Source organism: Drosophila melanogaster, chromosome 3R (assembly GCF_000001215.4).
Source record: "Drosophila melanogaster chromosome 3R".
Taxonomy (NCBI): Eukaryota; Metazoa; Arthropoda; class Insecta; order Diptera; family Drosophilidae; genus Drosophila; species Drosophila melanogaster.
The window spans coordinates 14,287,198-14,302,361 of record NT_033777.3 but is presented as its reverse complement, the minus strand read 5'-3'; the positions used below and the strand labels follow the sequence as shown (position 1 = coordinate 14,302,361).

Here is a 15,164-nt window from a genome sequence, read left to right as displayed (position 1 = left end):
ACTTCCCTACAGTGACCAACCATCGCTTCCATGGGCAGTTCGAAGCTAGTGGCAGGTTCATTCATAACTAAAACCCACAGCATTTGTTCCAACACAATTCTCACTTTATTTTAAAAAACATTCTCACGTACAACATGACTTGGCTCGATATGAGTGCAGTTCGATATTGAGGTTTCTGGGATATACATAATATATATTGGTGTATATATTGTTTTGTGGTGGATGCTTGTTTAACAATTGAGGTTACGGTTTTATATAGAACGTTTCGGGTTTAATACTTTGGAAAGCTAAAAAATAAATTAAAATTACACGTCAACAGTTGGCCAATTTCGTGTTTTAGCGGTCAGAGCAGTCCAGTTGGATTGTTGTGTTTTCTGGCGACTATATACAATTAACATTAATAATTCTCATAACTAAATTATACACAGTGTGATTAAAGCTAGAGTCATACAAAAAGTAAACATAATGGGGGGCAGGAGGGCGGACAGGAGGACAGAAGGCTTCCGTATCTGTTCGATGCGGTTCAGATCGGATCTTGCAAGCAAATTGGCGGCAATTATACAGGGCTGACACAAGATCAAAATGGGTTTACAGAACTGCCTTGTCATCGTACTACAGGTTTACATAGCGCAGCGCTTAGTTTAGGTATATAGTTTAGTTTAGGTTTTAGCTCAGTTACATTAATGTTTTATCGTATAGGTAAGGTATCGCGCATATTTGTCGATAGATATCATTATTTATATTACATTTAGAGTGCGGCATTTCCGTGTGATGTAACATGCTGACCAAAGTCATCTCCCCAATGCGCGGCAATTAAAAACGAATTGTAAAATTAACTCTCTGCGTAATTAGGCTAGATTGCGTCCCGCAGACGGACGCTACAACTCAAAGAAGTCGTCCTGCTGCTTCTCCAGCCGCTTCAGCGAATTCTGGACTCGTCGCGTCTGCGTCGTGTTCAGCAGGTGCGCCGTATCCGAGGAGTTCCCGCTGCCCGTCGAGCTGTGGCGCTGATACTGCGACGGACGGTCGTTGTTGTTGGTCTTGTAGGAGTTGTTCAGCGGATGGCGGCGCTGCGGGAAAACGTCGGCGGTGGCACTGATGCAGATGTCCGCATCACTCTGACTGCTGACCAGGCTGGAAGGAATAAGCAAATGATTAGTTGATGTAGATAGAATTCTACAAGCTAGCGACTCGTTCATCACTTCATCACCTATCACTTCCAGTTTCTATTGGTTCTGTCAGCTTATCAAATTATGATTAATTGATTTAAATACCAATATTGACAGCTGAATGATCTTAAATGTTGATTGATTGGGTCTCTTTTGAGTGGTGGAAATACTTACTCCTTAGAGCGCTCCACATATTTGCGCGACTCAGAAATGGTGTTGTCTATCTTGTTAAGGAAGTCGTTCATGCATTTCCTGTTCTCCTCCTCGGGCGTCATTGCGGCCACCGAGTCCAGGCTCTTGCTCTGCTTGCCGCTGCAACCACCGTGGCCGTGCATCATCGATGGATCCTCGTCGCCGGCCTGCACCACCAGCAGCTCCCCGGCAATGGAGTAGGGACGTTGTGGGGGCTGTTGCTGCTGCTGCTGTTGGTTGCCGCCGGAACGCGATCCTCCGGAAATGGGGCCGGTGCCACTTGTGTTGCAGCTGCTGCTGCTCCCACTGCTGCTGCTGCTACTGCTGCTGCTGATGTCGTTGCTCTTCATGAAGCTCTTGTTGCTCTGGCTCAGATTATTGGCATTGTTGTGCGCCTCCCGCTGTCCATTGGCATCCGGAGTGCCCGGTGGCGTGGCCAGCACGGCGTCGAAAGCGGCTATCGAATCGCCAGGCACCTGGGGATAGTACGGTGAGTTCTTCTCCACTGGAACGAGGAGAAACTGACGCAGGAACAGGCTGTCCGAGGCGAAGAGGCGGTTGGCCCGTCTTATTTGCTCCGTCTGAAATACAATGCACGGGATATATTTATAAGCTGGTGGAGCTCATCAATTACGCGCAATTGAAGCGCTGACACATGATTGATGGATGAGATTGATCGACGGATGGATGAGCCGGCTTAGACGCATTTATGGCCAATCGGGTCAAGTGGCATGCAACGATTTTTTTTCTGTTTTGGCTTAGCTCTTACTGCGACGTCTCAGATCTGTCGAGTCAATAAACTTAATCTGGCTTTAGGCAAATATTAGTCCAGTGCTAACTGAACAGTCGAGCTCTCGTTGTGGACATAAATCATATGCAGCAATCTGTCAAGTCGCAAGAGGGTGTCTAAATATGGGGCTGCAGCATTTTCCACAGTTCCACTGCGATAACGAGACTGATAAAGATCCAGACTAAATGCTAGATACACGTCCCTTCTCACATCTCGCTATCTAGTGTTTGTCCAAGTCACTAGACGACTTATCACATCCCCCGCAACTTTGAAAAGGTGTGGGTACGGTCGTAAATTCCAAGAAGGCACCAAGTGGCATGGTGTTGGGGCAGATGGAAGTTACCCGGGGCAACATGGTCATTATTGAATCGATACATTCAAATCCCATGGAGTTGACATTTAAAATGAAAATGGCTCGCGTGCTGGCGGCACTCGTAAAGCTTCCTCAAGGGGGTAAGAAATCAATGGATGTGGTGAAATGATTTGGTCAAGATTCAAAGTTTCAAAGAAACTATATAGTGGGGAACGACTTGGTGACTTGAATGGGTTGGGGGAATAGCAGTAACTGCGAGAAACCATTCTGGGTTGCATTATCTGAATTACAAAAGTTCAAAGGCTGAATTCTAAGATCAATAAATTCAAATGAAGCAGCTGACATTTAACATTCAAAGGGTTAGCATGTCAGCAGTGCCTTTTTTTTTGCTGATAAACCTATTTTGAGTTGCAATTAAGTATATAGTACATGGCTAAAGGTTTGTTTCAATGGGGATAAATGGTAAATTTGCATATTTGACATTTAAAAATCGATAGAAAGATACATTTGGAAGATGAAAAGCCATAAACTGGCTTTGAAGGGCTGTAAAATTGATTGTCATTTTCTATGAGAGCTGATTATTCCATGAAGATTAGATGTCAATAATAAAGGGAGGTATGAGCATCCGTGAGTTGACACTAGAAACAGAACTTGTGCACTGTTGGAGCTTCTGCCCCACGTGTCAATACGACCATTAAATATGCAACAATAGTCATTGTATGGGAATTCCGTACAACTACCATATAAGATTAGTTGTTAGGATGCCCTGGAGTAGATATGTACACAAGCATCTACCAGGAAGTGGTAACCGCCTCATGCACTCTTGGAGCTTCCCAATAATGTCGTTATGGTGCACTGTTGTGGAATGTGGACTGCGGTTGATGATGACTTCTCGCAAAGATTGACTCACCGTGCAGCCGTACTTGAGGGCGATGCCCTGCAGCGTGTCCGTCTTCTCGACGATGTGCCGGATGAGGGTCTCATTGTTCCGGAGGCTGTTGCAGCAGGTGCTCCCGTAGCGCTTGAGGGTGCGCCCGGAGTCCCGGATCGATTGCTTCTCGTTGAACATGAATTCCGAGTCATCCATGTCGGGGACGATCTCTTGAAACTGCAATGGATTTCAGAATGATTCGATTCAGTTGTTTGGTTGTTGTATTAATGTATTATATTTATTGTAGTGATGTCATGGCCAACACGCAACGCACACAGGCACAGTCCCAATACGAACACATATATGTATGTATGTAATTGTAATTTTGTTACACAAAAACTGATTTTAAACGCAGTGTTGGGGCGACTATAGTGAAAAGCGACTAATTTCCGCAATAATTAATTATGCGGCGCACTCACCCGAACGCCGCTCCTTTGCAACGGTAACTGCAACTGCAGCTGCAACTGTTACAGTTACTCCGCCGCAGAGCCCCAAACTCACACACGCACGCACACACCCATGGCAGGCCTTTCAAAACAGAGCGAGCGAAACGGCGCGACGGAGAGAGTGGGAGCGGGTGGGTTGGCGTCTCTACCGCCCACTGCTCAGCCTGCCAACGAATTGCGCTAATATTTGCACACGCGAGTGCTCTGTTTTATGGCAATTTGCGATTTTTCGATCCAATTGTGATTTTCTGTTTACTACGTGCTGCAATGTTACCAGATGGGGAATTGCTCTCAATGCGATGTGAGCTCCTGTTCCCATTGACTAAGCCAATGGGAACACTTTCACCTTCATTACGCGTTGCCAGATTGTCTTAGCTTGGCGGGAAATTTAAAATTATCAACTAGTTTGAGATGCGAATCTTAAATGTATTCAAATAGTAACCAGTTACCGCTTAAACGATTTTTAATATATTAGTAATTGTATATTCGCACCTTATACACTCTACATTGGGCTCCTTTATAAAATGGCTTACTTTATTGGGCTCCTTTAATAAAGTATAAAGTATAAAGTATGATAATAAATATTAAAGGGCGCTGCCGCCCTGACTCAACAAATTGGCGCGCATTTGAAATGGAGAACAGTTGGCGCACTTTTATTTGCTTTTGCTTTGTCTCAAACATCCAGACGTTGTTAATTTTTCAGTTTGTTGGTGTTTCTCCGCCTGCGGTGGATAATTTTTTCACGTGATCGTCAGCGTAAACGTCTTTAAATGTATTGCATATATTTAGTCAGTCAGTCGGTTCGAACCTGTTTGAACAAAGCAGGTCGCCAGTGGGTTTGTTATTTTTCGGTATTTTATCCCAGCAGCAACAGCTGCTGCAAATATTGAAATTAATGCGGTGCCGGTGGACGACGTGCCACCACTGCCTGATAATTAACATGTGACTTTATTCATTAATGGTAGCTGAACATTGTATGCGCAATATTGCTGCATTATTGCATTGCCCCGCCACAATAACTACCGCATATTTGCATTGCTGGCTTTGGCCATAATCGACGTGGAACCGGCCGCGTTTAAGGTCAACAACAAGCTGTTAGTACAGATTACCATGCTTTTTTGTTCAAATGTGGCTTGTACGTCTTTTGCGCCATTTTATTTGCCTTTCAGCGGTGTTACTTCCTCTGTTTGTGTTTTTACCTTTTTTCAAACCAGTAAGAAGCACAATGATTCAAGTTGTCCAAAAATGAAATGGTTTATCTGGCTCAAATCTTTGAGTCTAAAAAAAACCAAAGCAAAATAGGTTTCTTCTTATTTATATTTATTAATCTAGCCTTCGAATTTGTCATCTCTCATTTGTCTTAAAAAAAAAAACATGGTGGAACGACTGCCACCGTTGCTTTTACTCTGTATTGGTCGCCATTTATTTATGTTTGGCAAATATTTTGCAGATAAGCTGCGCAGATAAGAAACGCACACTTCTAAGGCAGCCGAAGTTCCTGCTATTTGTGCTCCCCCTCTAAAGTTTTCTGTAGTTATACAGTTACACTATATATTCTCTATATATCTAGTTGATCCAGCGAGTTACGAACGGTCATTGACATGCGCTGCGTCACTCGTTCTAGTCGAGATCGAAATACAATACGCATACGCCGTGGTGTACGAATCAGAATTTGTGTGCAGGTAGTATTTGGCATGACTGACTTGACTGTGATCTGGAAATCTGTTACCTGCGGAGAAAGCTCTCACCATTGTCCATTTCGAGCACAATAAACAAAACACTTGATTAATGATCAGCACACGAGCTGTTTCTGAGACATGATCGTACTGTATGTTATTGCCTTATTGTTATTGTACGCGTTTATTGGCGCAGAAATGAATGTTAAATGCTTTTTGGCACTTTGGCTCTAACAGAGGGGGGGGGGGGAGGTGGTTGGTGGTTTGAGCCCGCACATTGAGACATCAGACATGCTCGGCTGGCGCTTCTTCACTTTGTGAGTCACTAATTTGTATGAATTCGAGTGGCGGCAAGTTCATCGCTTGATGGTAAATTATCGTCTACGTTCAAAGAACCTACCGCTGACGAAGGTCAAGACTTTGAGCCACGTTGGTCCACTTTTCATTGGCCGAATGGCCCATAATCAGAGCCATAAATTATGCGGCTAATGCGGTTCAGTCACTCATAAATTCAACCATATCGTTCGTAATCTATTTCAATTTGCTGCCTTTCAATCGCGATAGCAGCTGTTTTTCTTTTCAAATTTATGGAATTGTGCAAGCAAGCACACATGAAAATCATAACCGAAGGTTGAACATAACTATGTAAGTAAAAAACGCCTGACCAGCCGGGCACTATCTTTAGTATTAATTAAAGCACCCAAAATTGGGAATTGCAAATTGATAAACAGCAAACGGTACGAATCGGTAGCAGACAACCAAAACAATTTGTATGCACGGTACGTGACTGAGAAGTAAGAAGCTACATACATATATCTATCTACTCAGATATCTGGAGCTCAGTGCTGCTCGTATTGTTGATATATGGGAAATGCGCGTCCCATGGTCGCGATAATGCCAAACAAAGAGGTTTCTTTATAGCCAGACACGTGATCTCTGGTGGATTCTCTTGGACATTCCAAATAAAATATTGACTAGCCATATCTATAGCCTATGCAGATGATTCAGGCTGTGCAAAGTTGAAGTTGTATGGTATAAGTACAATTTTATTATACGAATAATTAGATGATACGATTTATGGTCTAGAAATGATAAATAACTTTCGTTCAGTATCTAAGTTAAACAGACCTCGACCTAAAAACGTACTTATAGTGATAGGTATAGTCATAGATGATTCACAACAAATTTTCTAAGCCAGCTAGTAAACAATGTGGTGTTTGTTAGTGGATCAATCAGGGTACTTAGAGCCAGCGAACCTTGACTCAAATGTCACAAAATTTGCATCCTTTTGCAGCCACAAACCTCACGCTTTTTGTCTTATCGGTTGGGTGGGAATTACTGGTTAAATACCCATTGAACAACTGACTTTTTTATACTTAAAAAAACATACAGCTCAAGTTGTCCACGGTTGATATCAATGAACCGCTTGTATATCCCGCATATGAATGCCTAGAGCCCCATAAGTCAAGTGTCCGGGTCTTAAGTGGTCTTTTCGTTCAGTTTATTTATATTTAGCGACAAATTAAATTGATGGGTTTTCTGTTTCTTCGTAGGTTCTAGTTCTTTCATTAGTGTACACAAGTAAGCCGCACAGACAAGTTGTTTTAGCACCTATTATTTGAACATTTGAAGGGCAACGTTTAATTACTAGTGCGCTACGTGCAAGTTTCATCAACGTGACATTTTATGATATTTAAAATATTTAACGAAGAAACTAATGATTGGGCAAAGGGTATCTCGTAACTATTGGGGAATATTAGCTATCTGGTGATTTTTTGTGTTCACTAGAATTCCTTAGTTGATTAGTGAGTTTTTTTGTGAAATATTAGCGGCTAAAAACCTAATTGGCAGTAGGCGACAAAAACGAAGCAGTAAATACTTTCAAGTTCTTAAAATATATAAAACAATAGCTGAAGTTAGACAAGTGGCAAAGTGGGAACCCTTCAAATTATCAATCTCTATAAACGTTGTTTTATTTCCTAATGACGTTGCACTTAAGCGTGTGATTGATTGTCCGCTGGCTTTCATAATACCCATATATACAATTCACTCATATACTCAAACGGTTGTGGGTCATTAAAAAGCATCTGGGCAGCCATCAAATGACTATCAATATGATTTATTAAATTATTAATTATATGTCTAAAGCTACTTGAGTTCTTATTGTGCAGTGTTTGCCTTGCTTTTGCTCAAAATGTGTGGTTCAAAAACTGGGGTTTTCTGCTTTGCCAGGCTCCAGTTTTGCTTTTGTATGACAAATTATTTGCTGATAAGATTGCCGCCTTTGTTCGCAGAAGAGGGTGCAGCCTTCGTTTATGATCAATATAAGGTGCGATCGAAAATATATATATATTAACGCGAGGCAGTCCACAAACAAGGAAATTTTTACTGGGTTTTTGGAATTTGACGTCTTGGGGCGGCAAATCGTTCGATCAGCACGTTCGAATTCTGATAAGACTTCTGTGTGAAAGTCAAGGCCAGTTATCCGGCCAAAATAAGCTCTCAACACAAAAAAGCCCTTTAAATTCGGTCTATTTGTTCTTTGTACAAAAGCCGACTTCTTTTTTTCGGAATTGTTTTCCCCATTTTTATGCTGATTTTTCGTATTCATAACACTAGCTAGCTCACAATCAAAACAAAAACGCATATTGATTGACACTTTATTTATAAGCACTTCGAACCGGTTGCAACCGCTAAGTCGGACAAAAACTTAAATATAGACAGCCCGTAATCGCAAATGGTCTACACAGAAAAAACCAAACAATCAGAATGAACAGAATGAAAAACCACAACGAAAACCAGTCTTTAAATCTTAAAATCACACTGTGCAACAGGAAGCAAAACTTCGATATTATTATTATTATCTCCGCGAATGGTAAAGACTTTTGAACTGACTCACTGGCATTCCCGCGATGTTGATTGGGATTTCACGCATTAAAAAACATCTTGAAAAGCCCAGAGTAAATTGGTGATTTTTTTTAGGTACCATGTGGTGTCATTCAAAGTATGATGTTTCCCATTTTTATATATATAAGTGGCAATTAAAACTGGGAAGCACCTAAGAAAATATTGCTCTATATTTGCCTGAGTTTCGCTGATCAATTTTCGTGACTTCTTTATTTGCACCCAATAAAAAACGCCTGTTTTTACCAATATGGTAGCATCAATATAGGACTGAAAGTCAGTTAAACGTAACATATTTATGGACTAGACTGTAAATTTGTTAGCATGCTAAACCATAAATTCTGCTCGAGTTTAAAGTGCATAAAAAACAGCTTTCTTTTGACATTGTTTTTACCAAGCAGAAATAAAGAAATTAACAAATAAAAAACAGGCATGTGACAGATATAAAAAAGGTTTGAAATAAGCGCAACTGCATACTGCGTACAAAGTACAAACAGTAGCTTAGCTCGTAATATTTAACTATATTTATAGAACTTAACTACAAAATATTGTACTATACAATTATATATGGTGTAATGGGTACCAAATGGCAGACTAAACTTTTGCGCGTGACCCAAATTCGTGTTGAACTTAATTATACCTAAAGTTATCGTCAAACAGCCGTGAGTAACAGGGCAACCTCGCTTTGTTGGCCCGCCCGCATGCGAATCATTACCAAATCGAAATCGGAGGGACTTTCGGTTCGCTGCAGGTGCGGAGCAGTTCAGCTAACTGACGAAGGCCAAAATAACGCCACCCACAGCTGGCCAACATGGTCGCAATCAGGCGAAGATACACCTGTATTCAAATGTACTCGTAAGTGGGCCAGTCGGTAGTGAAATATACATGCCATGTACATGTTTAGCCTATCACATGTCTATTTCAAACGAAGGACAAAGATGGATGGCTCTTATTTTTTTTTTTTTGCTGGAATTTCTGAGATGGCCATCTTTGGCAATCGAATGTGGTGCATTGAACCCTTTCAGCTGGAGGATCTGGTTGCAAGGTTAAGGATATTTTTAGAACAACAAGCGGAATGCGACGCCAAGCAAGAATTAACTTTATACTTTGTGCAATGTGCATTGGCCCAATTAGCGGCTGCAGTCAGCGTATAAAATGCATTTTGTGCTCGCTTCAACTTGTTGTTCTCGCTTTCAGCACGGCGAAAAAAAAAATCGAATCTGTATTTAAATTAAATTTTAAAATATCTTAACTTAAGCATTATCTATTTTATACGTTGAGATACAAGTGACATGCTGAATTGATAACCAGTTTCGATAATGTAGCAATAAAATTCAGTTTCTGCTAATTCACACCCCATCCAAAATATTGGAAAATACGTCACTGAATATTTAAAGACCACGCCACTTTCGTTGGCTTTTATCTGTTTAAAAAAAGGTAGTAGGAAATTCTAGTTTTTAATACAAAGTAATTAAATGATCTTAACTTTATTACCATAATGTATCTTTTCTGGCATTCCTTTAGATGATGAATACATTTCTAAGCTTGATTTTCGCCTGCTGTTTTGTTAGTTTACTCTGGCAATTCTAGCTTAAAATATTTTTAGATAATATTCTTTGTGATTAAATTAAAATTTTTTCCCTATAATTAGGCAGACATTTTTTCGCGTGCACTGGCTGTGCTGCATGGCTATTTTTCCACACTCGCACATTGGCCATTTGCAATTCAAGCGCATAAGTTGGTGGCTGTAGCTGCTTTTGGCCAGATGTAGTCGTTGCTGGCTTACTCATCGCGTTGGTTCGCTGGCCACGATCTTAGCACACTTTGGTGGCACTCGGATTCGGATTCGAATTCGGATTTCGCCATTCGCAGCTGCAACAGAAACAGCATATTCGCACACTCAAACGGCAGCCAGAAAAGATACATAAATAGTAAATAAATAAAAAATAAATAAATAAAGTGGCAAAGAACCCGAGGAAGCAAAAGAGTAACGCTCATTCAGAAAGCCAGTCGCTTTTTTCTCGGGTAATGCGAAACCATTTCGACATGATCGCGTTTCGCAGAATAATTTATTATTTTGTTTGGCTGTTGCCGGGTGTCTTTTGGCCAGGTCTTTCTTAAATGCGGTTAAGCACTCCGGCTTCACAGCCACTTCCCCTCCACTTCACCACACTTCCCAGGCCAAGTTCTCATCGCCGATCGTGGTCGTGTTGGCTTGGGGTATACCACTATATACTATACAACATAAAATGGAAGTCAGCGTAATAGGATTGTGTCAGAGAAACCAGCAATACGCTTGGTTTTATTATTATTTGTTTGGTAATAATGTAATACTAAATTGGTGGTTTCGTAGGCAGTTTAAAATATATTATAGAATCTAAATTTATTTGTACAAAATTCACCTTAATTAACCTGCTTGCTGATCTGTTGAATTTCTGGCAGACCATCACCTATTTTCTTGAACGCGACTGTCCTGCATTTGCTTAGACTTTGGGCCAAAGCCACAACTTGAAGCCAAGAGCTAACGACCGCTTATTGCCGTGACTCCACACAGCCTTTCGCGAATCGAAAATGTAGAAAAAAGGTGCAAATAAAATAAAAATATTAATGATCGCAAAAAGCGCAGAAGTTGGCTTCACTTCTGCAAAAAAGCCACAATATTGTCGTCATCTCAGCCGTTTGCCGATTGCCACAGGCAAAAGCGTTTTGAAGGGGCAAAAGCCGTTAAGACTCGATTGTTGGGAGTTACATTAAAAAAATATGAGACAATATTAACTTTTACAAAACCACTTTAGCTGCCTTGCAAAACCCACATTTTCGCACTTTTCCTTCGACCGTTAAATAGTGTTTTCTTTTTAAATAAATACCACAAATTAGCAAAGCTTACTATAAAGTGTCATGATATTTGTTGTCTCTTTTGTTCGGTTTAATTTGTAAGTCACTTTGCCACCTGACGATTGTAATTCCATCTGTGATTTGTATACGCCCTAATTGTAAGTCGATTACCAGTTTCCTGTTTCATAATTATGAACTCGTAATTGGGATTGACACCTACATACAGGTAGGTAGCCTTGAGTGCTTACCTTTCTAACTAATAGTATAATTAACTAGATTTCTCACCTGCGAATGCAGTTTCCAATCCTTGTAGGCCTTCACAATGTAATCCATTTCCGTGGGCTTGTCTGTTTTTCTGCTTTTCACACTGGATCGCCTGCATCGAAGAACATAAAATATACTAAGTACGGTCACTGCACTCACTGATAGCAATTAACTTTGGTTCATTTTCGTTTTTGTCTGTCCCGTTATCAGCTGAATTCACTCCGCAATTATGAAACAATTAAACGCTGTGGGTATTTTTTTTTTTGTCGAGATTTCTTGGTACATGTTTCTTGGTTTTTTTTTTCGGTGGCTGCCATCAAACGAGGTTGTGCAACTTCCGAGTAATTATTTAACAGACTTTACTTTAGTTTGGGGCTTTACTTTTCTAGTCAAGGCTGGCAACAACAAATCTCTTGTGCTCACTCCTCTTTCGTTTCTTCTGTCTTTTCTTCTATCTGTTTGTCTGTGTGTGCCTCTGCACTTGTGCAAATCTCCAGACCTCGTGGGCGTCACTTTGTGGGTGTGTGCGTGAGTGGGAGTGTGCCGGTGACGTGTGTGAGCGAGTGGGTACAGTCGAGCCACAGTAAGTCGAACTTGTTACTACATGTTTATATATTGTCACATTATATAATAATCAATAATGCGGTAGAAAAGGAAGTTAAATTTCAGCAAAATTATAGAAAAAGTTGGTGCAAACAAATATGCTATTAAAAGTCTTTTTTCAAGTTCCGTTAAGAATAAACACTACCCTTTTAATTGGCCCTAATTCATAATATTCGTTTCAAATTTTATTAAAATATATCTTAAAATGACTTGTACCGACTTCTTATGAACATAATAAAGCTCAAAAAAGTGACATAGAGTGAAGGTCTTTGGGAATTCCGAGTTATGGAGTTTGAACTGTATGTGAATTTGTTTTCCGGCTGCGACAAATTGAAATTTGTATGTACCGCCATTCGTGATATTTTGCCAGTTGACTTTTTGTGTTACTTTTTATCTAGAGGAAAAAAATATCCATTAACTTGTAGGATTTTTCTTGTTATAATTCCAACTGCCGTCGTTCGTGTTGATGCTGTTACTTAAGTTATTAATTTGATTGTTGCTGCTTCTGTGGGACAACAACGAGCAGCTTTTGTTTATGGTTTCTCTAGTTTTCCATCGCCTTGTTTTTTTGTTTTGAAACAATACAAATGAGTGAGAGGAGCAGCGCAGATCACCGAGTGTGTAAATACACACAATCGAGGCTTTACGTTTGTCCCATGGCAACGACAGTAACCGTTCTCTAACTTAAGTAATTGTTGTGCATATATTTCACTTAATAGCAACTCTTCTTTTTATAATATTTTTGTTTATTTGTGTGTATTTCTATATATTCATCTTTTCGGCACTCACAAACACAGATACAAAAGCGGCAACGACGACGACGGCGACGACAACGCGATATATTTTATACGTTTTTTTCCAGCTTTTTCGCCGCTAAACGAAGGCACTAACTAAGTGAACTTAGCCAAAACAACTAAGAGCGCAGCAGGCGAGCGACCAACTCCAAGCAGCACTCAAAAACAAGTGACTGCTGAAATGACTGGCGAACAAGCGACGAGCGACGATTCTCCGCCGCCGGCGAGGTAGACTCTCTTCCAGAAGACTCTCTTTGGGCGTTCAGCTGGGCTCTCGGCTTTCGGTTTCTTCGGCTGGAATTGAAGAATGGCATTATCGCGCACTGGAAGTGCACACAAATACTCATTCGATTCGTGGATGTTGGTTTACTGCCTCCACTGCTTCCACTGCTCACTTCTCCAACCTGGAATTACTTTTCCAAGTACTCACCATAGGGGCCATACGAATTCGTTAGATGATTGTGCCTAATTCGAGTGATAATGGTGATAGCAAACACGTTGGACTAGCCAGCAGGGAAAGAGAATATTACAGGCACAGTGGTTGCATGGTGTGATGAACCATCCGAGTTTTACTTTACTTAATTTACTTTCCCACTTCAGATCACTCATACGCAGTGGTGTCCCTTACAAAAACCATGTTTTAACTGGATGTTGATTTTATTAGATTAAATTGATTAAATTAAGTTTATTAGATTTCATGACAATAGCTTGCATTTAATAATCTAAACTAAAATATTATATAGATGGCACACACTGTACGCAAATAATCGTATGTATGTAAGTATGTACCCGCAAACTTGTGATAATCATTTAAGCAGCTCTCTCTGTTTTTCTGGCACTCATCTTGATTATTAAATGATAACTGGATGACGGCGACAGGTGCACAAGTACAATGATTATCAAGCTCCTCGCGTTTTCTATTAGGTTTTATTGTTTTTTTTTTCCCGAGTTCGTCATAGGATTAATTAGCATGCATGATAAGCCCACGATCTGTGGAGGAATCCCTTTTTCAGCGATGAGCTGGAAATTTTCCAACCAACGCGGACGTCATCGTTTGCATTGCAGATTGCGGTAAAAGTTGAAGAACTATTTTTGGAAATCCGGTGATAGTGGCTATACGCCCGCTGCTTCTGCTGCTGCTGTCAAAACAAGACTTTCATTATGATTAGGCCAACGAATTCGTGTTGTTTGCGGCCCAGATAAGCGCCGAATGACTGTCACAGTACAAGGTAATCCATGTTAGATATACATATATTGTTATCGATACCCCTTATCACTGCGCACCTAAACGGACCGACTAACCATGAGGTGCGGAATGCGTCAGCTGCCAAAAACAAAGCTCGATCTGCCCGTGTTGCCAATAGCTGATAGTCCAAGTTACAAGGAGTTGATCAATTTGTTTATGTTTTCGTGTTTAATAGAAGGAATGCCAGGGAAATTGATTTAGTACCTATTATTAGCATTCATTTGAATTATTTCATTTACTAGCAATAATGGTTGTTATGATTATAGTTTCATTATTATTACTTTTTTTATTTTATTATATTATTTTGATAATATTTAGTTATTTATTATTTTTATTTACATAAGTAATTACTAAATTCAGGCCACAACTATTAACACGTCCTTCTTGGTGAACTTTCTATACTAATAAGGTTAATTGCAATGCCTTTTTGTGAGATAACATCTTCTGAATGTGGGTTACCATTTTTTGTCACTGAACAAGAAATTTACAGGCGCTCAGTGATTCAATTTCCTGCGAATTTTTTGTTCACTTCGGTGAAACGTCGTCGAAATGACGTCGATTTAAGCCACCGAATTACCGCCCTACGCTTCTCGCCCGGCAACAGTTGGATTTACATTGTGAATCAAATATGTGCTAATTGAGCGGACACGTTCGATTCGTTGACCAAAATCTATTTGTTTACATCGCGCCTTGCGAATGCATAAAGCCTTTGGGTGTCTTCCCAAAAAATTGGTTAATAACTTTGGCAAAGAACCAAATGCGAAGTGGACGCAGCTGACAAGTTGTTTATGTGTGTCCGCACATTATGGCTTCATTATGAAATCGCAACTAATCCGAACTTCATATACTGGCATAATGGAATTGCCAATGAGGTGATTGATATTTGCCACTTAGAATGTGGACTAGGAAAATCTCCTGTTTTTTAAATTGTTTACCGAAGCGGTTTCTTTTCTTTCCTTCTTTCCCAATAAGATACCGAAGGGTACTTAAAAATTATATTG

At 40.3% G+C, this 15,164-nt stretch overlaps 1 protein-coding gene and 1 long non-coding RNA gene across 8 annotated transcripts; both read right to left on the bottom strand.

Annotated features, from left to right (window-relative positions):
• Positions 1–85: 85 nt before the first annotated feature.
• Positions 86–13,291, bottom strand: red (red Malpighian tubules). Of its 7 annotated transcripts, NM_001300396.1 has the most exons (6): positions 12,913–13,291; positions 11,902–12,120; positions 11,542–11,632; positions 3,375–3,572; positions 1,344–1,942; positions 86–1,134 (listed from the first exon to the last, which is right to left on the bottom strand). In NM_001300396.1, the coding sequence occupies exons 3-6, from the start codon at positions 11,587–11,589 to the stop codon at positions 879–881; spliced, it is 1,101 nt and encodes a 366-aa protein (NP_001287325.1). In that variant the 5' UTR covers positions 11,590–11,632; positions 11,902–12,120; positions 12,913–13,291; the 3' UTR covers positions 86–878. The 7 variants fall into 7 exon arrangements, with proteins under 7 accessions (NP_001287325.1, NP_650352.1, NP_001247097.1 ...); NM_142095.4 differs by lacking the exon at positions 11,902–12,120; NM_001260168.1 differs by lacking the exon at positions 11,902–12,120 and having other exon boundaries at positions 12,913–13,088.
• A 405-nt stretch (positions 13,292–13,696) lies between these two features.
• lncRNA:CR45596 (long non-coding RNA:CR45596) lies at positions 13,697–14,133 on the bottom strand. Its single transcript, NR_125161.1, has one exon. It is a non-coding gene; the product is annotated as a long non-coding RNA:CR45596 (long non-coding RNA).
• Between the last annotated feature and the right edge of the window lie 1,031 nt (positions 14,134–15,164).

Bases quoted from the DNA above. Each gene is read 5' to 3' on its own strand.
- red (NM_001300396.1), bottom strand. From the start codon at position 11,589: ATGGATTACATTGTGAAGGCCTACAAGGATTGGAAACTGCATTCGCAG. The intron at 3,573-11,541 runs GTGAGAAATCTA...AATCCATTGCAG, and splicing joins ATTGGAAACTGCATTCGCAG to TTTCAAGAGATCGTCCCCGA. The intron at 1,943-3,374 runs GTGAGTCAATCT...ATTGTATTTCAG, and splicing joins CCCTCAAGTACGGCTGCACG to ACGGAGCAAATAAGACGGGC.